General features: G+C 40.2%; 1 protein-coding gene across 1 annotated transcript in view; it reads right to left on the minus strand.

Moving 5' to 3' along the window:
- The window catches only part of Syt10 (synaptotagmin 10), a 72,865-nt gene that overhangs the window by 12,294 nt on the left and 35,887 nt on the right, over window positions 1-24,684 (minus strand). The window contains exon 3 of the mRNA XM_048350990.1: window positions 16,116-16,683. Within this exon, the coding sequence (XP_048206947.1) occupies window positions 16,116-16,683 (568 nt within the window). The remainder of the gene's footprint in view (window positions 1-16,115; window positions 16,684-24,684) is intronic.

A 24,684-nucleotide genomic window follows, 5' to 3' on the forward strand; every position in this document is an offset into this window, starting at 1 on the left:
ATGTTTCACCAAGATAAATGGTACTCTTAAAGGTGGAGACACCCTCAAAAGAAAGAGAAGTAATGACCTCAGACACGAAAGGCTTAGCACTCCATGAAAACAAAAGAAGATACATAATTAGAAAGGCATTAACAAATAAAATATATGTTCATGTCTAACTAATACAGATCCATCCATCCACCTAGGTTGGTCCTGAGGCTTGACCTCAGTGCCTGGGTGTTGTTTGTCCTATCTATCTGTCCTATCTATTCTATCTACCTATCTATCTATCTATCTATCTATCTATCTATCTATCTATCTATCTATCTATCTATCTATCTATCTGTCTATCTGTCTATCTGTCTGTCTGTCTGTCTGTCTGTCTATCTTGGTCTGAACTCAGGGCCTGGGTGCTGTCTGTCTGCCTGACCTATCTGCCTGTCTGTCTGTCCAGGCTGGTCCTGAGGCTTGAACTGAGGGCCTAGGTGCTGTCCCTGAGATCTTTCGCTCAAGGCTAGCACTCTACCACTCTGAGTCATAGCTCTATTTATGGTTTTTAAGTGGTTAATTGGAGGTAAGAATCTCATGGGGACTTTTCTGCCCAGGCTGGACTTGAACAGTCATCATCAGATCTCAACCTTCTGAGTACCTAGGACTATAGGTGTGAGCCACCATTGCTCAGATTACAGTTTTATTTGTATACATCAGACTGCTGTGTGAGTAAACACAGAAAAAGATATGCATACACACAGACACACACACACATACAACTTAGTTTAGTAAAAAAAAGGATATGCAGAAATGAATCTCCATGGAGTAAACCCTTTGGACAATGAGCAGGCAGTTTAAGAAAATGATTATCACTAAGTGCTGGTGGCTCAAGCCTGTAATCCTAGCTACTCAGAAGTTTGAGATCTGTGGATTGTGATTAGAAGCCAATCTAGGCAGGAAAGTCTGTGAGATTCTTATTTCCAATTAGCTACCAACATGCCAGAACTGAAATCATGACTCAGGTGGTAGAGCATTAGCCTTGAGCAAAAAACTCAGGGACACACTGAAATCCTGAGTTCAAGCCTCACAACTGGCACACACACACACACACACACACACACACACCAGACACATACATGAAATATACATGTCAAAGTGTAACCTCTCTGTAAAACCTTCTGAAATTTAGAAAATAACAAATAAATAAATACGATGGAAAATAAATAATAAAAAATGTATGAAAGCAATTTTTTAACTTCTCCAAACATATTACATGCTTACTCATGCTTACTGGCTGAAACAAAAAAGCTGGTCATGTTTGGTTTCATCTTACTTTTTTTTCCCATTGTGGGCTTGAACTCTGGGCCTGGACATTGTCCCTGATCTCTTCAGCTCAAGGTTAGCACTCTACCACTTTGAGCCACAGTGCCATTTCTGGTCTCATCTTATAAAGATCCTATCTATGTATTCAAAGACAGCATAATGAGGATCATCTGTTATTGACAGATAATGACACAAGACAAGGCTTAAACTGAGCAGATGACCAAAGCATCAACCCAAATGAGCAAAAAACAAAAAAATATAGGATCAAGGGCATCATCCTCCTGAATCTGTGTATTACACTCAAACTGGTCTCATGCCTAATGGAGTAATAAGAGCTTCACATTTGAACTCCATATGGTGAAGACTTTTAAGGAAATTGAAGTGAACTGGATGTTAAAATACTAATATATGAAGCCAAGCACTCTTAGCTCATGCCTGTAATCTTATCAGTGCAAGAGGATGAGATCTGAGGATCATATTTAAAAGCCAGCTAAGACACAAAAGTCCATAAGTACCTTCTCACCAATTAATCAGCAAAAAGACAGAAGTGAAGGTATGGCTCAAGTGGAAGAGCACCAACCTTGACTGAAAAGGCTAAGTGAGAATATAAGGTAGGCCTTGAGTTCATGGCCCATTTCCAGAACAAATAAACTCTAATAAATAGTAAGCATGCATAACAATGACACTGCTTAATTCTTCAGAGACTATTTTTTTTTCTTTCAAGGAAGCACAAATCAGAATGAACAATCTCTTACATACTGGAAAGAACAGAGTGCTCTCTAAGGCAAATACTAACATTGTTAAGCTTTTTAAATCTGAAAGTGATCCAAGAGATAATCATGAGAAAATGAACTCAATGAAGATGAATGGCTATGTGCTATATATATAATGTTGGTCCTGGGGCTTGAACTCAGGGCCTGGGTGCTGTTCCTGATCTTTTTAGCTCAAGGATAGCACTCTATTGCCTGAGCCATAGCTCTACTTCCAGCTTTTTGGTGGCTAATTGGAAATAAAAGTCTCATGGACTCTCGGAGCTGGCTTTGAACCATAATCCCCAGATCTCAGCTACCAGCACCCAGCTGTCATGGTCTTGAATACAGGGCTTTGTCTTTCCTCAGCTTCCTTGTTCAGGTGCTGCTTTGCCACTTGAGTCATGCCGCCAGCTCAGGATTGGCCAATTATTTTGGAAATAGAATCTCTCAGACATTTCTGCTTAGGGCTGACTAGTAATTGCTCTGCTCTAGATTTCTGAGTAGCTAGCATTACAGGTATGAGCCACAAGTGCTTGCCTATGAGCACTACTTTTATATATTATTATACTCAAAAAATCCTTAGCAATATGTAAAGTGGTGATTTTGATTTAAAATGGGGAAGGCTTTAATTTTCTGCAAATTATTTACATGTGATCTTATATTTTTGCTTTATTTTATAAACATAAATTTCTCATGTTGGCCTTTAAAAGAAACTTTTCAATCTTTGGGCAAATCTTGAAAGACTAAAGTCTAGGATAAAATGTTGCGTAGAATTTCTTTGCGGTAATAAGACCTTTACTGCATTCTCAAATACACTGATTTAGTTGATGAACATTTTCAATGACAATGTTCTAAATCTATACTTTTTTTTCTTCCTGGTATTGGGGCTTGAACTCAGGGCCTGAGTTCTGTCCCTTATCTCTTTCACTCAAAGCTGACCCTTTCCTATTTGAACCATAGCTCCAGTTCTAGCTTTTGCTGGATAACTGGAAATAAGATTCTCACAGACATCTCTGCCTTGGCTGGCTTTGAACAGCAATCCTCAGATCTCAGCCTCCTGGGCAGCTAGGACTACAGGTGTGAGGCTCCAGCACTAGAATTTTGAATCCATGAATGAAAGGGGCTTGTGAGGAAAGCTAACATTGAGGCTGACTCAAGATCATACACTTGATTTCTTCATTCGGGCTCTACCAGTATGGAACTGGATAAATAAAGGTCATTTTCTGATGATTGACTGTAGTCAACCTCATAAATAGAGTTACAGATAGGACATTTTCTTCCATAAACTAACTTACTTTTTCCTTCCTTCCTTTTCTTTCTCTCTTCTTGCTTTTCTCTCTCTCTTCCTCTTTCTTTCCCTCCCTCCTCCTCCCTCCCATTTGTCCTTCCTTCCCTCTTCCCTCCTTTCCTTCTTTTTTTGTTTTGTGTAAGCCTTGGGGCTTAAACTGAGTGCTGTCCCTGAATTTTGTTGTTCCATTTTTTGTTTGTTTGTTTTTTTTCCCTCAAGGCTAGTGCTTTACTTGAACTACAACTCCACTTCTGGTTTTCTGGTAGTTTATTGGAGATTAAGAATTTCATAGAATTTCCTGTGTGGGCTTGCTGTGAACCATGATCCTCAGATCTCAGTCTCTAGAGTTGCTAGGATTATGAGTGTGAGCCACCAGCCTCAGGCCCATGGATCATGAACTCTTGCTCTCACATAAAAAATACCAGACACTTGAAGTACAAATGGATATGTAAATGTTTGCACAGCACATGCCACTTCAGAACTAAGTGGACCCCCAGTGAAATCAAGCATCATCTTATGTTGATGGAGAGTGAGGCCGCTTCAAGGCTGATAACCAGAGGGTAATAATCAAGAAATGCTTTCCAGGAGAGGAATAATGACCATACTGGCATTTAAGGAATCAAAGCAATAGGACTGCAGAGAGTCAGGGGAATAATGTTGCACAGGAATACTTGGAAAAATACTCAAAAATAAGAATGGGATGAAAGGGAGGGAAATGGGGAAGAATGAAGGAAGAGGTGATGATACTGATCAAAGTACTTTGTACCTGTAATCTGACTTACAGAATTGTGACCCCTTTGTACAATTACTTAATCACAATTTTTTTTAAATTAGGGACAAAAAAACAACAATAAAGAAACAATGGGCAGTATGCACTGAGAAATGTGGAATATGGGGGCTCTTGTGAGATATGGGTTAGCTGGATACAAGCTTCCATAGGTGATGGTGATGTGAAAGTTTTGGTGATAGAAGAGTAAAGGCTTGGCAGCGTGAAAAAGGCCCCAGGCTTTCTGGGTCAGAAACGCTTGATTTGCTGGGTAACAGGAGCTCACCCCTGTAACTCCAGCTACTCAAGAGTCTGAGATTTGAGGACTGAAGCCAGCTCAGGCAGGAAAGTTCATAAGACTCTGATCTTCTATTAACTGCCAAAAAATTGGAAGTGGAGATGTGGTCCACATGGTAAAGGGGTAGCATTGAGCAAAACACCTAACGGATACCACTCAGGCCCTGAGTTCAAGCCCCAGGATGGAAGGAAGAAAGGAAGGGAGGGAGGGAGTGAGGAAAGGAGGGAGGGCGGGAGAGAAGAAAGGAAAAAGGGGAATGAAAGAAGAAAGGAGGAAAGAAAGGAGGAAGGAAGAAATGCTCTACTTAAAATTCTAGATATTCCATCTACTAATTTGTGGGGCCCTAAAGCCCTGCAGGAGCCAAGGCCGGATTCAGGAAGTGTGGACTAGATGATGTGTGCCAAGATACTTGCCACCATTGGAAGCACCATGCCAGCCACAAATTTCTGGTGCATGTCCGCTTTATCCTGTCTGTAGGCTGAAAATGGCCAGTCACAGGACTCTCAATGCCTGATCTTACACAGTCACCCTGTCCAGGATGGAACTCATGGCAGTTCTTTAGTGTCCGTCATCTTTATTGCATGCTGAAATCCTGTCATCTACCTCCTGCTCTTTCATCTGGAAACCACAGTCCCCAAGCTCACAGTATTCTCTTTCTCTGAGGATGCCAGTGGCTCACACCTGTAATCCTAGCCATTCCGGAGGCTGAGGTCTGAGGATTGAGGTTCAAGGTCAATCAGGGAGAAAAATCCGAGACTCTTGTTTATTTCTTTTTTGTCAGTGGTGGGGCTTGAACTCTGGGCCTGGGTACTGTCTCTGAACTCTTCAGCTCAAGGCTAGCACTCTACCACTTGAGCCATAGCGCCACTTCCATGAGACTCTTATCTCTAAAATAGCCAGAAGTGAAGCTATGGCTCGATTTGAAAAAAAAAAAAAAAAAGAAATAGCATACAATCCCTGAGTTCAAGCCCTCAGGACTGGCACAAAAGGAAAAAAAAACTACAACAAAAACAATCCCTCTCTGTCTCTCCTGACAATGAATATATACCTAGAATAATCCTTTTTCTACCATTATGGTATCTGCTAGATGAAACTAGCATTAATTCTCAAGCACAAGGCAATTTTTTGATTTCTTCAAATTTGGGGTTTCACTGTAAGCAAAATGGGAATAACAACATCTACTTTGCTGAGTAGGCATCAAGCAAATATAGTGTTTGATAACTAAAAAGTGATAAGGAGGCTAATGAGAATATTTGGAAAACATTTCTTTATCATAAGAGCAGGCACTAGGATGGAAAATAAGGGAGAAGAGAGAGAGGTCAATGGAGTGAAATGGTGTGGGAGGTGTCGGCTGAGGAAAGGCTTGAATTTGGGATATATTAAGAAATAAGAATCAAGAAGACATTGAGAAAAAAACCCCACTTCAAACAAACAACCGGTTGCTATGGTGACAGAGTCACCACTTAGCACCCAAAATGTAGCCTGCTTTCTCTATTTCCTCGAGGGTAAGAAAACAGATTTTTTTTTTCCCCACACTGTGAAAAGGGCATGTGTTACTGGATCAAAATAAGCTTCTTCACCAATGTACTAGTATGCTATCTACTTTCTCCCAAAATAAAGCTACTGGATTCAGACGTCTGTGCAATGTATATTTCTCCCTGACCTCTACCCCTTAGTCACTTGAGAAAATAATGGAATATCATCACAAGCAATCAATCCACTTGCTAACTAACAGTTGACCTTAGCATATGTGGCATAAGATGAGGGCATTCAAGTTGGGAGCTGGTGGCTCATGACTATAATCCATGCTACTCAGGAGGCTGAGATGTGAGGATCATGGTTCAAAGCCAGCCTGGACAGGACTCTTATCCACAATTAAAGACCAAAAAGCCAGAAGCAGAGATGTGGTTCAAATGGTAAAGCATTAATTCAATTCCTGGAACTGACACAAAAAAGGCCCTTCACTAAATTGTTTGCCGTACTGCTTGCTGGTAGAAGCTCATAGAAAAGACTGCAAAGGAACAGTTGGTGCTAACAGATTGATTTCAATGAGAAGGAAAAATGGTCACAAGAAACAGCTTTCACTTTCTCTTGCAGAAAATATGCTGGATGAAGAATGATCTAATCAGCCAGGCATAATACAGGGAACGATCTAGTTGCAGAATAATGAGAAGGTGCAATGGCTTTTACGTTGCACTTGCCTCTGATAAAGAGCTTAAAAGATTCTCTCGTATGTATTAGCTACCTAAATCTCATAAAATCCTCATACCTCGACAGGACAGGGAGCTCTTAACATTCAGTCTCTAGCTGGGCATCAGTAGTCCATGCCTATAATTCTAGCTACTCAGGAGACTGAGATCTGAGGGTTGAGATTAGAGGCACTCCCTGACAGACTGTAAGATTTTTTAAAATATCCAATTAACCAGCAACCCCCCCCAAAACAAATACCCCACCCCCAGAAGTGGAGGTATGGTTCAAATGGTAGAGAGATAGCTGTGAAGTGCTAGGCACTGAGTTCAAGCCTCAGTACCAGCATGCACACACAGTTTCATCTCTTTAGTTTTCTACTTTTGTAATAAAATTTTGTTCTTATACTCCCACAACCCCAGAATTCTGAGTCCAGTTTTGTCAAAGACCTTGGCAATTTCTAAATTTTCAATCACATTAGTATGCTTATGTATTACATATTACATATATAATGTATGTATTATATATCATATATGTATATTTCCAGACATTGTCACTTTTCCATCATCAGAGGAACACTGGTGACCAAGAAGAGTTTCTTCTCATAGGTATTACAAGTGATTTTGGACAGGTAACCTCATCTTTTGGGATATCACACAGTAAAACCTAGGTAAACCCAGGTGCTGATGGCTCATGCCTGTAATCCTAGCTCCTCAGGCGGCTGAGATCTGAGGACTGTGATTCAAAGCCAGCTTGGGCAGAAGTCTGTGAAGTCATCTGGAAGAGTTATAGTTAGGTCTAAGAGGGATAAGATGCAAAGATAATACAATATCATGAGCCTGGATTGCAGCCTGACACATAATACATACTAGAAAAAAATATTTATTTCTCTTGCTCATAAGTTTATGCAGGTCGGTGACCGATATAAGTTTAAAGCTAAAGTAAGAGCTTAATGCATGGATAAGTTATAAAACCATCAAGCCATTGAGCACCCACAGCTCACACCTAGATACTCAGGAGGCTGAGATCTGAGGATCACGGTTTGAAGTCAGCCCAGGCAGAAAAGTCCATGAGACTCTCATCTCCCAATTAACCACAAAAAAGCTGAAAGTGGAACTGTGGCTCAAGAGGTAGCCTTGAGCACAAAAGCTCAGGGGCTGTGTTCAGTCTCTGAATTCTAGGCCCTGAACTAGGGCAGATACACATATATAAACACACATCAGGCTAGGCCATGACTCTGGACACAGCAGGGCATTTACAGCTTGTAGGGGTAAACACTACTCCATAGCCACAGAAGACCTGAGCAGAGAAACTCCTTAAGGACTGCTGGCATGATCTTGTCAGTGAAATCCCCCACACGTGTAGAATGGCCTTGACCATATAATAAACTTATAGAAGTTTTGAGTAATTTAAGAATACATACATTGACAGTGAGGGATATAGTCACTAACCTAAAAAGAGAGCCTACAGAATGGGGGAAGAGCTTTGCCAGCTGTGTCTGACAAGGGACTAAAATCCAGAATATACAATACAAGGAGCTCAAAAGCTGAGCCCCCAGAGAAAACACGATCCTCAAATAGAAAAGGGAGCTGAATGTAGACTTCCTAGAAGAAGTAAAAATGACCAATAAAAAACATTTTAGTCCAGGAAATGTGAATTAAAAAAACAGTGAGATTCCATCTCACCCCATTAAGATTGGGCATCTTCAAGAATACAAACAACAAAAAACGCCGTTGAGGATGTGGGGAGAAAGGAACTCTATTGCACTGTTGGTGAGGATGTAAACTTGTGCAACCACTATGGAAAGCAATTTGGAGATTCCTTTAAAAAAAGGAAACATAGAAATACCATATAACTCATCAATACCATCCTTGGATATCTATCAAAAACAGTAAAAGTCAGGATAGAATAAAAACACTTGCATATCCATATTTATTGCTGCATTTTTCATCACAGCTAAGATATGGAAAAAGCTCAGATGCCCTATAACATATGAATGGAGTAAGAAAATATGATATATACATGCAACTGAATTGTACTCATCCAGTAGGAAGACTATTATGTGATGAGCAGGAAAACAGAAGGACTTGGAAAAAATTATGTTAAGTGAAGTCAGGCTTAGTGTGATAATGGGTACTTAGTTTCTTCTCATATGTGGAAGTTAGTTCTAAATTATAAACATACATGGAAGCATTCACAAGGCCAATTAGCATACATACCAGCAAAATGACTAAAGTGTGGTATATACAGGGAAGGATTCCAATGGGTTAATTCCTTTGAATCACTTACTTTTTAACAAAATGAATAAGAGAAAGCTGAACTATGTTTGACAAAGTGGGGTGAGGCTCAAGGGGAGGGGAACAGATGAATATAGAGAAGAATGGGAAATACAGTAATAATATTCAATTCACATATGGGAAAACGGAGTCAGGTAACTTGAGGGGAGTGGAGGGGTTGGGAGAGAATGATGAAAGGGGTGACACTGATCAAGATACACTGTAATCATATGCTGGCATGCTGAATTGGAAGCCCTTTGTACAACTACTTAAAGATAATTTTGTAAAACAGTTTAAATATCATGCACGGTATTGGGAGCTAAAGTAGGAAGAAAATTAATGTTTATATTGAATCTTGAATCTGGTTTGGGACTACAGCTTTTCTTTTTCTTTGCACATCTGGTCATCCCTTTTAATTAGCTAACACAAGCAGTCTACTGACACTAGATGGCATAAAGGAAGAGGAGGAAGTGGTTTGACAGAATGAAATTATTAAGTACAATTAACGCTGTAACTCTTATCCAGTTTCTAGCCCACTTCCCTTTCAATGAACCACAGTTGTGGCAAGGCACTTCCTTCCTTCCTACCCTTCCTCCTCTCAGCGATCCTGATTGAACCAGATCTCATTATGGTCAGTGAGGATGGGGGAGGAGTGAGAAAAGGAGGTTTTGACCATAAAGCCTGGAGATTCTTGCATTCTATTTCGAGTTGATTTTTTTTCTTTTAGTCATGGGCCTTGAACTCAGGAAATGGTGTTATCCCTGAGCTCTTGTGTTCAAGACTAGCACTCTACCATGTTGAGCCACAGAACCACTCTGGTGGTTAATTGGATATGAGTCTCACAGACTTTCCTGCCTGATCTGGCTTTGAACCAGCCTCCTGAATAGCTAGGATTAGAGGTGTGAGTCACCAGTGCCCAGCTCTATCTCTAGCATTGATTCTTTCCTTCATCTCTACTGGAAGACAGAGCAAAAGCTCACCAAAAGCCTTTGTAACATGTGCATCCAACTGAAGAAATACATTTTATTTTATATTTAAGTTTTATTGTAAAGGTGATATACAGAGGGGTTACAGTTACATAAGTAACATAATGAGTACATTTCTTTTGACCAGTGTTACACCCTCCCTCATTTTCTCCCACTTTTCCACCTCCTGACCCCCCCACCCCACCAAGCTGTAAAGTTCATTTCTAACACAGTGTCTAGTGAGTATCAGTGTTGTACTGGTTCATCCATTGTCCCACCATTTTGTGATTTCATTTCCCTTCCCCAAATCCGGGACTTATATATAAGACAAAGGGTATAGAAATCAAAACAGTAACATCAGTGAATAAACCAAAAGAAAACAAAAAGAAGAAAAAAATGATGGCAAACAGTACAATTAGAAAAACCCTCGTTTCCATTTCTTGGAGTTCATTTTGATAAGCATCATTTTATGTGGTCATATGCACATAGTTATTGAGCTATTGTGGCCCTCTCCTCTAAGAATATCCTAGCATATTCTACTTATTACAAATGAGGGAAACTATAATGCTTATGTTTCTTTGGGCCTGGCTTATTTCGCTTAAAATAAGTTTTCCCAAGGCTTTCCATTTCCTTATGAATGGGGCAATGCCATTCTTTCTAATGGAAGCACAGAATTCCACCATGCATTTATATCATGCTTTCTTGACTCATTTATCATCCACTGAAGGGCATCTGGGTTGATTCCATATTTTAGCTATGGTAGGTAATGCTGCAATGGACATGGCTGTGCTGGTAGCTTTAGTATGGATTTGTTTGTGATCCTTTGAGTAAATGCCCAAAAGTGGGGTTGCTGGATCATAGGGGAGCTTTATGTTTAGCCTTTTGAGGAACCTCCATACTGCTTTCCAGAGTGTTTGGGCCAGTTTGCATTAGTAGCACATCCCCACCAGCATCTGTCATTATTAGTTTTCTTAATAATGGCCATTCTAGCTGTGTTAAGGTAGGATCTCAACGTTGTTTTTTTATGGTTTTTTTTTTTTTTTTTTTTTTTTTTTTGCCAGTCCTGGGGCTTGGACTCAGGGCCTGAGCACTGTCCTGGCTTCTTTTTACTCAAGGCTAGCACCCTGCCACTTGAGCCACAGCGCCACTTGTGGTCATTTTCTATATATGTGGTGCTGGGGAATTGAACCCAGGGCTTCACATATCCAAGGCAAGCCACTAGGCCATATCCCCAGCCCTCAATGTTGTTTTGATATGCATTTCTTTTATGGCCAGAGATGTTGAACATTTCTTCACATATCAAGGAATTCCTTGACCCTATGTATCAAGGTTAGGGTCAAGGAACAAATTTTATATTATGCACATAATATAACTTTACAATATGTCAATGTTATTCGTGTATTTGTGTGTGTGTGTGTGTGTGTGTGTGTGTGTGTGTGTGTGTGTTCTGCTGGTCCTGGGTCTTGAACTCAGGGCCCGGGCACTATCCCTGAGCTTTTTCACTCATGGCTAGCTCTCTAATACTTGAGCCACATCTCCATTTCGGCCTTTTGGTGGTTAATAGGGTTAAGTGTTGCTTGGACTTTCCTGCCTGGGCTGGCTGTGAATCTTGTTCCTCAAATATCAGCCTCCTGAGTACCTGGGGTTACAAGTGTAATTACAAGTGTGTGTGTGTGTGTGTGTGTAAAAAAATCAACTTTCATGGGAACTGTCTTAAGACTTTTTTTTAAAGGTAAGGGTTGGGTTTTAGATATATGGAGAAAAAAATTTATGGCAGAGACTCTATGATGAAAATTTATTGGAGCCAAATCCTTAAAGCAAGTAAAAAACAGCCATCATATAAAGCAGTAACTCTATTATTATAGAATTCTATTCTCAATAATTATAATTAGCATAAAGGAGAGAGAAGAGAGCCATGAGAATTGCATCAATATGCTAGTAAAATATACTTTAATAATACTAAAATAGCATTAAAATTAAAGCTATACCAGCTATTATTCTTCATACAGATAAAAACTTGTTCACACTAAATTGATTACGTTGATTCCCTCCTTGGAAACACCATTTTTCTTCCTATGCAGAATCTAGACTATGTAAAAACAAAAAAGCCTGATGCCAGTGGCTCACACCTGTAATCTTAGCTACTTAGGAGGCTGAGATCTGAGGATAGTGGTTTGAAACCAGTCTGAGCAGAAAAGTCCTTGAGAGTCTTATCTTTTTTTTTTTTTTGGCCGGTCCTGGGCCTTGGACTCAGGGCTTGAGCACTGACCCTGGCTTCTTTTTGCTCAAGGCTAGCACTCTGCCACTTGAGCCACAGCGCCACTTCTGGCCATTTTCTGTATACGTGGTGCTGGGGAATCGAACCTAGGGCTTCATGTATGGGAGGCAAGCACTCTTGCCACTAGGCCATATCCCCAGCCCCGAGAGTCTTATCTTAAATAAACTACCAAAAGCCTGAGTGGAGCTATGGCTTAAATGGTTGAGCACTAGTCTTGAGCTAAAAAGCTGAGGGACAGCATCCAGACCCTGAGTTCAAGCTTCGGGCACACACACACATGCACACGCATGTGCACACACAAAGGTATATATACCACATCGTAATATGAATGTACAACAGGAATGGGGTGAGTGTGAGAACAGTGGCATGGGAGGATAGAAGGAGAGGGTAAAGGGGAATGAATATAATCAATGCACTTCATATTCATGCTGGAAAAATTGAACAAGGAAACATACTAAAGACTTTTTTAACAGGGCAGGTGTGGCATGAAAGAGTATTGGAGGAGGTAAATTTGATTCAAGTTTATTGTATGCACATATGGAAAATCTCAATGATCCTTCATATATTAACAAAAATTCAAAGCTCGGTACATGTAATTCATGCCTGTAATCCTAGCTACTCAGGAAGCTGAGATCTGAGGACCACAATTTGAAGCCAGCTCAGGCAAGAAATGACACAAGACTATTATCTCAAATTAACCACCAAAAAGCCATAAATTGGACTGTGACTCAAAGTGGCAGAACACTAGCCTTGAACACAAAAGCTCAGGGACAGCACCCAGGTCCTAAATTTGGGAGGGGGGGAGTCCAGGGGGGGGGGGGCGTTGAATGTTTCTTTCATGACCTCCACTACAAATTGTGGTGTTTGTACTGTTTTAAGACCTTCAGTTAGGGGGAAATTTTACAGCAAACTAGGAAATTAACAAACTAGACATACAGGAGTATTGAAAATAAGAATGAAGACTATTAATACTTAAAAACAAAATATACATTAGCAAAACTGGAAGTTTTCATAATTCCTGATTCTCCTAGGGACCAGTCTGGAATACAAAAACTTGTGATTATAACAAGGGCTAGAACTGGCAGTCTGACTCAATTAGTAGAACATAAGCTAAATGGAAAGCTAAAGAAGAGCATGAAACCTTGAGTTCAAGCCCCAGTGATACACATACACACACACACACACACACACACACACACACACACGGTATGGAATTTTAGGTAGGTGTCAGTGGCTCAGACCTGTAACCCTCTTTACTCAAGAGGCTGAGATATGAGCATCAAGGGTCCATATACTCTAGGCAGACAAAACTGTGAAATTCTTATTTCCCATCAGCCAGCAAAAACCCAAGAGTGGAGGTATGACTCAAGTGATACAGTACCAACCTTTGAGCAAAAAGCCAAGAAAAGGAGTTTCTGAGTTCAAGTTCTAGGAGATATTAAAAATTTAAAACAAACCAACAAACCAAACAATAATGTCACCAAAACCCCAATATTAAAATTATAATTATCTATAGACTTTATTTGTAGATTTACTTACCTTTGAACTTGAAGGTACCACCAAAATAAGCTTCAAAATAATGTTTATACAGAAATGTGTTTTTAGCTCTAATACTTAGACTATGCCAGCAAATGATAGATACTCAGTGAAAGCTTGTTAACAAATAAAAAAATATACTAATAAAGAGTTCAAGGAAATAACTTCACAACGAATTTCAGTGTAAGTTTTGAGAATAACAGAAGGCGTATTTTTGTGGGCAAGTGCTGGTCCTGGGGCTTGAACTCAGTCCTGGGTGCTGTCCTTGAGCTTCTGTGCTCAAGACTGGCATTGTAGTACTTGAGCCATAGATCCACGTTGGCTTTTTGCTGGCTATTTGGAGATAAGCATTTCACAGACTTTCTTGCTCAGGCTGGGTTCAAATCCAAGAACCTCAGAGATAATGTATTTTTAAACATAATGAAAATCATTACTCCCCATACTCTCCTTATAAAAATATAGCAATAAAGGAAACATAAACCAACTTAAAAGCAAAAGAACTCCAATGTTCCTTTGAAACATGATTCAGTTTCAAATTTCTGTTAAACATAGTAGAGACATGAAATAAAAACTCAAGCCTAGTTTTCCCTAGTCATTACCATGTGGCTCATAACCTGTAATCTTAGTTTTTCAAGAAGCTGAGATCTGAGGATAGAAGTAGGAAGTCAGCCTGGACGGAAAAGTCTGTGAGAGCCTTATCTGTGATTAACCAATAGAAAGCTGAACATGGAGGTGTAGCTCATGGTCAGCCTTGAGTGGAAATGCCAAAAAAGCCCCAAGTTCAAATCCCAGTCCCCAGTACTGATATGTGCACACACAAACAGTAGAAATTGTCTGTAGATGCAATGTAGTACTATATTGGCAGTATAAATCTTTATTTTACTTACATAATTCACAATCATCTTAAATATTGACTACAACTAGTGAGGTATTGATAAGAATTTTTTAAACAAGCTATTCTGAATTTTAAAATTTGCTTTATCCTTAAAATAATCCTTTGTCTTTTCAACTTCAATATTTTGAGTTTGTAATTGTGTGTGTGTGTGTGTGTGTGTGTGTGTGTGTGTGTGTATGCCAGAACTGGATCTTTCCTCTCACTTGGTTTTTTAACTCAAGGTTGGCACTCTAAAACTTGAGCCACACCTCTTGCATTTATCTCCCTAGGCTGGCTTCAAACTGCTACTTCCTGAGTAGCTAGGATTACAGGTGTGAGCCACCAGAGTCTGGATGAGCCCATCAATTTTACCAATACTTTTTTTTTAAGATTAAAAATATATGAAGATGTCAGATAGTATAACATTAAATGATCTTATTTTAAAATTAATAAATTAAAACACTTTAGAAATCTACCCTAAGAGATCCATTTTCTAATTCCACTGCTATAATTCTGTGCTAGAGATAGTCTTTAATAAAAGAAAAAATTGAAAAAATAAAAACACAAATTTGATAACTAAAATAGCTTAATCATCTAGCAATAAGAAAATGGTTAAGCAAATTGGTCACAAATTTAACTATTCTGTATTAAAACAAATACAGCAAGAAAGGAAGTGTGAAAAACTTGAACTTACTATGATCTTAATTATTTTAATGAGTGCATAACAAAAAATGGATGGCAACATGCCAAAATGTTTATACAATCAACAGCACTGTTGGATTTTTAAATTTTATTCCACTTTTTTTTTTTTTACTATTTTCCTAATTTTCACCCCTCTTGTTGATACTGTTACAATTAGAAAGACATTTCCTAATGAGAGAGTTCTAATGTGAACCAGCACTGTTTGATGGATTGCTCAGCCTTTGATTTGCTGTAATTACACATACCTCACAAACACCTTCTGAAGTAAGAGGCTGCTTTAGATCAAACTGAATGGCATCAAAGCACATTTTAGGTTTGACCCGTGGAACTAAATTACCTTAAATCATGAAAGCCAATATTAACCATAAGGAGGTTGGGTGCAGAGAGGGGTTTACATATAAATACTTTATAGAAGAAAACCCTATAATTTGTAAACCCTGGCTTGTCATTTACAGAACCACTAATACCACCTATAATGGGCTAGCCGCCTGAATTATTATGTAATCATATCTTAACTTTTGCCTAGTGCCAGTGGCTCATGTCTATAATCCTTGACCCGTGGGAGGCTGAGATCAGAGGTTTTCAGTTGGCACTAGCCCAGGGAGGCTCTTATCTCCAAGCAACCAGCAAAAAGCTGGAAGTGAAGCTATGGCTCAAGTGACAGAGCACTGGACTGGATCAAAACAGCTCGGGACGACTACCCAGTCCCTGAGCTCGAGCCCCAGGCTCAGGTTCTTACGATCTGAAGAAGGCGGCACGGGTCCTGTGTGCCACCGCTGTCCACACTGGGCCGCATGAGGCCGCACTGCACAGGCTGGACAGGCCACACCGCACAGGCCACACCTGGCCTCACGGGCCACACAGGCCACATGAGCCATACAGGCCGGAGCCATCACTCACCGTGGTGGCGCAGCGGATGTCCCTCCACACCGCGGCTTCCCGGGACAGGTCGGAGACCTCGAACAGGTTGTCGAGGGTCACCTCCCCGATCATGTCATGCCTGGAGAAGCGGTCGAAGTCGTAGATGCTGAAGTGCAGCTTGCGCGCGCCCAGCTGCGCGTAGGCCACCGGGAAGTGGAAGGTCTCGTCGAAGAGCGGGTTGAGCGTCTTCCGGTGCACGCGGGTCTGGAACTTCCGCTTCCGGTCAGGGAGCAAGTACATCTTGACATATGGGTCGGACGTGCCCGAGAAGTCCTTGGCCGGCAGCTCCAACGCCTCGATTATCCTCACCACCAGCACCTCGTTCTCGTAGTCGTACCGCAGCGAGAAGTGCAGCTTCCCGCATGTCTCCAACTCCTCAGCGCCCTGGCCCTCCGAGTCCACTGACCGCTGCTTGTATAGCTCAGGCTTGATCCGCCCGATGCTGGTGCTGGTCTCGCCGGGCCGCGATGTGGGCTCGGCGCCCTGGCTGAAGTCCACGCTGGACACCTGCATCTGCCGTGGCAGGTGCCTGCGGAAGGAGCTGTGCCTGCATACAGACATGGGAGAGAGGGAAGCGTCACCGTGAGGGCAGGGCTGCATCGCCGTGCCTCACCGCACTCTCAACCCCGGACTGAGGGACACACACACACACACACACACACACACACACACACACACACACACACAGAGCGACACATGATTGAGGCAAGCATCCCCGACAGGGCAGCCTCACTCCCTCCTGGCCCTGAGATCATGAGGAGATGGTGACAATGATATCCACAGCACTGTGGGCAAACAGACAGACACACACAGAGAGAGAGAGTGAACACTTGAAAAACCAGGGAAACTGTATACACACACATACATACACACAAAATCCCCTAGAAAATTCTAGAAATAACTGAAGTACAGGGATGTACTTGTTTAAAACTTTGTGTTACCTGTCCTGGGACTTGAACTCAGGCCCCAGAGTTGTCCTTAAGCTTTTTCTGCTCAAGGCTAGCACTCTACTACTTGTGCTACCACTCCACTTTCAACTCTTTTGATAGTTAATTGGAAATAGGACTCTCCTGGACTTTTTTGCCTGGGCTGCCTTCAAACTATGATCCTCGGATCTCAGCCTTCTGAGTAGCTAGGATTACAGGTTTAAGCCACTGGTACCTAGCAGAGAACACACACACACACACACACACACACACACACACACACACATATTCACACACCCGTATGTCCTGTTTAGGGTCTGGGTGCTATCAAGTTTTTCTTTTTTGGTTGTTTTTTATTTGCTCAAAGCTAGTGTGGGTGACATGCACATTTTTGTAAGCTATTGGAATTTTGTAATCTTAATTACAGGTACATAATTAAAGATGGTTATTAAGAACCACAGCTACCAATAACATAAAAAATGATTGATGTTATTCTGTATCTGTGCATATCCACATGCATATCTGAATACTTGAATTTCACATGGTAGAGATACGGTTTGGCTTTGTATGGGCACTGAGATGTGAACTCAGGGCATTTAAGCCAAAGCTCTACTTTCAGCTTTTTTAGTGATTAATTGGAGGTAAGTCTCAGTCTCTTTCTGGCCTGCGCTGGCTTCTTCCAACCTTGGCTCTCAGCCTCCTGAGTAGCTGAGATTACAGGTGTGAGCCACCAGTGGAATACAGTTTTGAATAAAAAAACATAAGTCCACCTGTTTTATGTGTTAACTACTCCTACAGTTAATTATTTGGTGAAGATAGCTAAGTGAATATTTACTTTCAAAAAGCTATATAGCACTGACATCCCACATAAGTATATTTTCCTTCTTTGTTTTTCCTTTTATATCATGGAGTAGACATCAACCTCTCCTAGCAGCAAACACAATGTAGAAGTTTAGAATAGAGTGCCAAAATAACCCAGCTTTCAAAATTCCAATGAAATTCCTCCTGGTTGTTATTGTCATTTATATCTAATCAGCATTTCCATAATCTTCAATATTTAAACAATATGCTAATAAGCATTCTTTCTTTACACTTCCTCCTTGCCTTATTTCTACCATCAACACTGCCAGACAGGTCTCCTGCAGGCTGAGTTGTAGATATTTTGTTCTTAGCTCGTAAGTCTGCCTATCAGATGAATCATCTGTTTGGGGTCTGTAATTATTGTCTTGAATTTGATGGCTCCCCAGATACTTCCCAACTATACAAGCATCTAGTGCCTGATCCCTGCAACATCAGTACACATTCCTCTACACATGTCCTGATTTCACCCCAAACTCAAGACAAACTAGTCCTTTTCTCCTTTTCCTGTTCAAACCAGTTCTCCCTCCTGTAGTCTGACAAAAGCACCAACATTGTGTGTATGTGTGTGTGTGTGTGTGTGTGTGTGTGTGCATCTGTGTGTGTTGGCATAGGGCTTGAACTCAAAGCCTGAAAGCAAATCCTCAGCTTTTTCTGCTCAAGGCAGGCACTCTATCACTTGAGCCACACTTCCACTTGTGGCTCTCTGCTGGTTCACTGGTGATAAAACTCTGATGGATTGATGCTCTTCTGCCCTGGCTGGTTTGAACCTTGGTCCTCAGACTTCAGACTCCAAAGTAGCCGGGACTACAGGGGTGTGCCACCAGCACCTGGCAGATTTTTCTAATAAAAGTTAACATAATGAGCACTCCAAGCACAGATATATACTATATTGTCTAGATTCCTGTGATCCTAAGAAGGACTTACTGTGTTTTCTGTTTTTCCCTCAAAGACACTGAGACACAGAGAGGTAACTTATTCAGTGAAAGCAAGAGCTAGGAAGCATGGGTCTGGATCTCCTGTTTAAATTACTTGAAAAATTTGTCATAATCAAATAAAATATAAAAAAATGTGCTTTACATAACTCTTCCCTTGTCAGCATTACATATAACATACTTATATAATCTGGTCAGATCTGAAGCCTCTGTGGTTTGAAATAGCTTGGGATGTATTTTTAGAGATGTTTATCCACTGCTTTGACTAGTTACCAACAATTGAAAGAGAACAAAAATGTTTAATTTGTTAAGGTTAGAAGTAGATATTATGTAAAAAATCACTCGTTTATTATTACATGACATTTAATAAGAAAGGACATTTATTTTGTAAGAGTAGCTAAGTAATACTTTCATACAATGCATATTTCATATATTTAAAATGACTAATTATAACTGAATAATTATTTTATATGAACACATACACTAGGACTACATTATCTTAGGTGAGAAAATTAGCCATTAAAACTATACTTAATTTAAGATAAATATTTTAGTTTCTAAACTTAAGTATTTTACATGAGTCTTTGTTGTTGTTGTTGTTGTTGTTGTTGTTGTTGTTGTGCCAGTAGGGATTGAATGTGGGGTCTGGCATTATTTTTACTCACTCAAGGCTGAAACTCTACCACTAGAGCCACAGCTCCACTTTTGGCTCCTTGCTGTCACCAGCATCAGTTAATATATCTACCAATCTATCAATCTCTCTCTTTCTTTCTTTCTCTCTCAATCTCGTTATCTATAGTCTTTATCAAATCAATCTTAAATCTATTTTCTTAGATCTATTCCACTTTAACTCACTAAAGTTATCTTGAAATGACTTTTGACTCTGAACTTAACCAGATATAAAAATCTGGAGCCTAAATTAGATTCAAGGAAACCTCAGACGGAATTAAAGAAAGTAAGAACAAAAAAATGAATATAGGCAGAGTGCCGGTAGTTCACACCTGTAATCCTAGCTACTCAAGGAAGCTGAGACCTGAAAATCATGGTTCAAAGCTATCCCAAGCAGGAAAGTCCGCGAAACTCTTAGCTACAATTATCCACCAGAAAACTAGAAGGGGAGATGTTGCTTAAAGTGCTAGAGTGCTTGCCTTGAGCAAACCAAACTCAAGGACAGAGATCAGGCCCTGAGTTCAAGCCCCATGCCAACAACAAATGAAAAAAATGAATACCAGTTGTGTATGTTATTATGAAGCATTAAGTGATCTAGTATAATCCAGTTAGTATCATCAGTGTTCCTATGGTATTATTTGGGATAATTGGTTGAATAAATAATCTAACCTTACTGTGAAAATCATTTTCATTTATGCAGCATAACTTTGTATTTTGTGAACAAAATCCCTAAGGAAACTAATTCCTCATCTTATAGGTATATTCTATAATTTCACAGTCATGCTCTTCAATATAATAAAACTTTAATCTTCTTTTCCTTCCCTGAAAAATGAAAGATTTCTACCTTAGACCTCTGAATATAATTTGTGCAGCTGTAAACCTCTTGTACTAGAAATCAAAGCTAGAAAGACTCTTCTAATGGGATAAAACAACATAGTAACATTTTTGTTCTTGTAAGCCAGAGTCCTAATTATAGGGTAAATAATGCGTATTCAAAGTCACAATTGAGCTAGTCAGTTAAAAAAGCTTTAATTATTACAATGTTAAACTATTACCATGACAACACAAGATCTGCTTTTTCATCTTGCCTCTCCTCCCTGTGTCTTTCTCTGTGTCTCTGTATCTATATGTTGGTTCTATCTTTGTGTGTCTCTGTGTTGTGTGTGTATCTTCCTATTTTACTGTCTCTGAGTCTCTCTGTGTGTCTGTCAGTCTCTGTGTCTTTCTCTTCTTTCAGTCTTTCTGCTTCCCTCCTCTTGGCATTGTCTCCATCTCTTAATATGGAAGCAGGAAGTGGTTACATCAACTCCTACAAGTATTAACCAACCAAAGTACTGCTAATCCTGTTCTTATCCTTCAAACCCAGGAGGTCAGCTAACATTCAGATCCTCTGCAACTCACACTCAGCTGCCTTACATTGGGAAGGAAGCTTAACATGGATGACCTTTATTTTCCTCACTTATGAAAAAGTTCTTTCTGCTGGGTGCTAATGATTCATGCCTACCTACTTAGGAGGCTGAGATTTAGGATCATGGTTTAAAACCAGACCAGGCAGGAAAGTCTTTGAGATTCTTTATCTCTAATCACTCTCACATGTACACGCGCGCGCGCACACACACACACACACAAACTGGAAGTGGAGCTGTGGTTCAAGTGGTAGAGTGCCAGCTATGAACAAAATGTGTGTGTATACATATGTGTGTGTGTCTGGGACAGCACCTATAACCTGAGTTTAAGCCCTAAGATCAGCACCAAAATAACAACAGCAATTAAAACAAAAAAATAGTTTATGGAGTCATGATCAAATGGAATGTGCGTGTGTGCTGTTACTGGGACTTTTTTTTTTTTTTTTTGGCCAGTCCTGGGCCTTGGACTCAGGGCCTGAGCACTGTCCCTGGCTTCTTCCCGCTCAAGGCTAGCACTCTGCCACTTGAGCCACAGCGCCGCTTCTGGCCGTTTTTTCTGTATATGTGGTGCTGGGGAATCGAACCTAGGGCCTCGCGTATCCGAGGAAGGCACTCTTGCCACTAGGCTATATCCCCAGCCCCTGTTACTGGGACTTTTGTCTCTAGCTCTCACTTGGCTCTTTCAGTCAGTGCTAGTACTCTACCACTTGAGCCACTCCTTCACTTTTGACTTTTTACTGGCTCATTGGGCTTGTCTTCCTCAGGCTGGCTTCAAACCCTGATCCTCAGATCTCAGGCTCCTGAATGTCTAGGATTATGGGGTGAGCTACCAGTGCCCAGCATGATCAAACAGAATGAACAATTCAGGAGCTACCTTTAAGTGTTCCCAAAAGGGAGAGGAGGGGAATTGAGTAGTATTCAGATGGTGACTCTCTGGCTTTCCATCAAAGGTCTGGCTAGTGACCTAACACCAGGATAAAAGTGTTGGGAAGAGAATGGGTGACATGGGGGGAGGGCTTCTGTTCTTTTATCTAATTATTTATTTATTTTAGTGAAACAAAATGTAAAGTCACAGATTAAAACTAAGTCCAAGATGAGAGGAGTTAGAAGAAAGCCGAGAAGGTATAAAGTAATGTTGGGAATCTGGAAGATGAAGAGGGAAATGGGCAATTGTAGAGCATGAAGTACATCCTTGAGGAATGTGGTCATGAATTTAAAGTGCGTCAGTGGGTCAGTGACAGTTGTTTTGTTTGGGTTCTCTCCCCTCAGAAATATTCACCTTCTCTGGTGCTTGAATAGAAGGGCTGTATTCTTGCTTTGCAATTAGGAGAACTGGGGATTCATGCAAGGGAGTGGTGCTAATAACTACTGACCAATTAAAACTAAGTAGAGGAAAGAATAATAATGACCCAGGAGCTGGCAGCTCATGCTTGTCTTCCTAGCCACTCAAGAGGCTGAGATCTGAGGATTGTGATTAGAAGCCAGCTTTGGCAGGAAAGCCCGTGAGATTCTTATTTCCAATTAACCACCAAAAAAGTGGAAGCAGAACTGTGGTTTTAAGTGGTAGACTGTCAGCCTTGAGCAAAAAGAAGCTCAGGGACAGAGCCGAGGCCCTGAGTTCAAGCCCCAGAACCAGCACACACACACACACAAAACCAAGCCAAAAGTGAAGGTTATTCTAAAAGCACTTGCTCTGACATCATTCTGTGCTAAAAAATGATTATGTAACAAAGAATGATAAGCAATTGATTTTGACTAGCATAAACCCAAAGAAATGCCTGTGAAGTAATTAGATTGGAAAATAATGTTTTGGTAGTTTTTAAACAACAAATAAGGTTCTTTGAACATATTTCTCTTACATATTTCGAGTCAAGAACTCAGAATGAAGTCATACCTATCAAAAATTCTCAGTAATACATGGTCAAAATAACAAATCCAGTAGCTTAGTTTACAGTATAACTAGATTTCCTACAAGCTTTTTTGGCCTTAATCATATATGTGAACTCTAAATTTCTGTGCTTGCTCTACTATTGTAGAGGCTCTGTGTTTACAACTGCCATGAGCCTGCCTCCTGGTGAGCTGTGCTGTGTTTTGGAGAGATGTATGTATTCCACTGTCATCCTCTGGAACCTTCTGAATATCCATTTGATCTCAAGGATAGTGCAACTTATGGAATCAAAGGACCATTTTTCATACCTGTTTGCTATTTTCAAAACTGTGTGTGTGTGAGAGAGAGAGAGAGTGTGTGTATATGAGTGTGTGTGTGTGTGTGCCAGTCCTGGTTCTTGAATTCAGGACCTGTACTCTCTCATGAGCGTTTCTGCTCAAGGGTAGTGCTCTACCACTTGAGCCATAGCTCCACTTCTGGCTTTATAGTGGTTAATTGGAGAACAGTCTCACAGACTTTCCAACTTCAGTTGGCTTTGAACTATAATCTTCAGATCCCAAGTAGCTACGGTTACAGGTAGAAACCTCCGACACTGGATCACTCAAACCTTTTTTAATACGCTGTGGTCTTTATAAGGGAAGAGACTAGTATTATTCCTTTCTATATGCATTTCATCACAATCATGTCCTGGATGATGAAAACACTTGTTAGATTTTATGAAAATGACTTATTCTAAGTTCCTTGTGACTGGTAATATGAAATTTTCCATGAATTATTTGTATTATAAAGAATAAACATTTAAGCAAGAAGCTGGTAGCTCATACTTGAAATCCTAATTAGGAGGCTGATATCTAAGGATCACAATTTGAAGCCAGACAGAAAAGTCTGTGAGACTCTCATCTCTAATTAACCAGCAAAAAGCTAGAAGTGGAAGTGTGGCTCAAATGTTAGAGTGCCAGATTCTATCATACAAAGTGAAAGAACTGGGCTGGGAATATGGCCTAGTGGTAGAGTGCTTGCCTCATATACATGAAGCCCTGGGTTCAATTCCTCAGCACCATATATATAGAAAAAGCCAGAAGGGACGCTATGGCTCAAGTGGTCAAGTGCTAGCCTTGAGCAAAAAGAAGCCAGGGAAAATGCTCAGGCCCTAAGTGTAAGCCCCAGGACTGGCAAAACAACAACAACAACAACAACAACAAAAATCTATGCACACTATCATCCAAGAGGATTTCCTCTCACCTTGCTTAAGGTAGATAGTACCCAAAGTGAAAAAACTAACGGGCAGCACACAGACCCTAAATTCATGCCCTAGTGTCCATACACACACACAACCACACACATAGAATAAACAGTCAACTTTTTAGTAATACTTACATAGAAGAAACAAAACTTACTAGTGCCAGAAAAAAAACTCTCTGAGTTTGGGTCTATTTTATCTGGCTTGGTACAGAGTTACCCCATTTCAAAACACTTGATGTGTATAGTTGATCCTTACTCCTCTACATTTGGAACTCACTTGCATAACATCTTGTTTTTCTTTTTCTTTTTTCTTTTTACAATGACTTGGAACAAAAAAAATTCTCTTCTTTGAGAGAGAGAAATTTATTTTATTTTTTGAGAGAAATTTAATGTTGAAAAACTCACAGTAAATAAGATGATCTAATCTTGTATGTATGTATATATATATATATTATATCACATGTTTCCTCCTTTTCCTTATAAGAGAGAACACAGATTATTCTTTTTAACTTTGTGTGATCATTTTATGAATGACTCTTCTAATCAACCATAGCTAGTTATAAATCTTCTACAACCTCCAGAACATGAGTCAGTGATTATTCTGCCTGTGTATCCTCTTGCCTT

Source organism: Perognathus longimembris, chromosome 1, assembly GCF_023159225.1.
Source record: "Perognathus longimembris pacificus isolate PPM17 chromosome 1, ASM2315922v1, whole genome shotgun sequence".
NCBI classification, from domain to species: domain Eukaryota; kingdom Metazoa; phylum Chordata; class Mammalia; order Rodentia; family Heteromyidae; genus Perognathus; species Perognathus longimembris.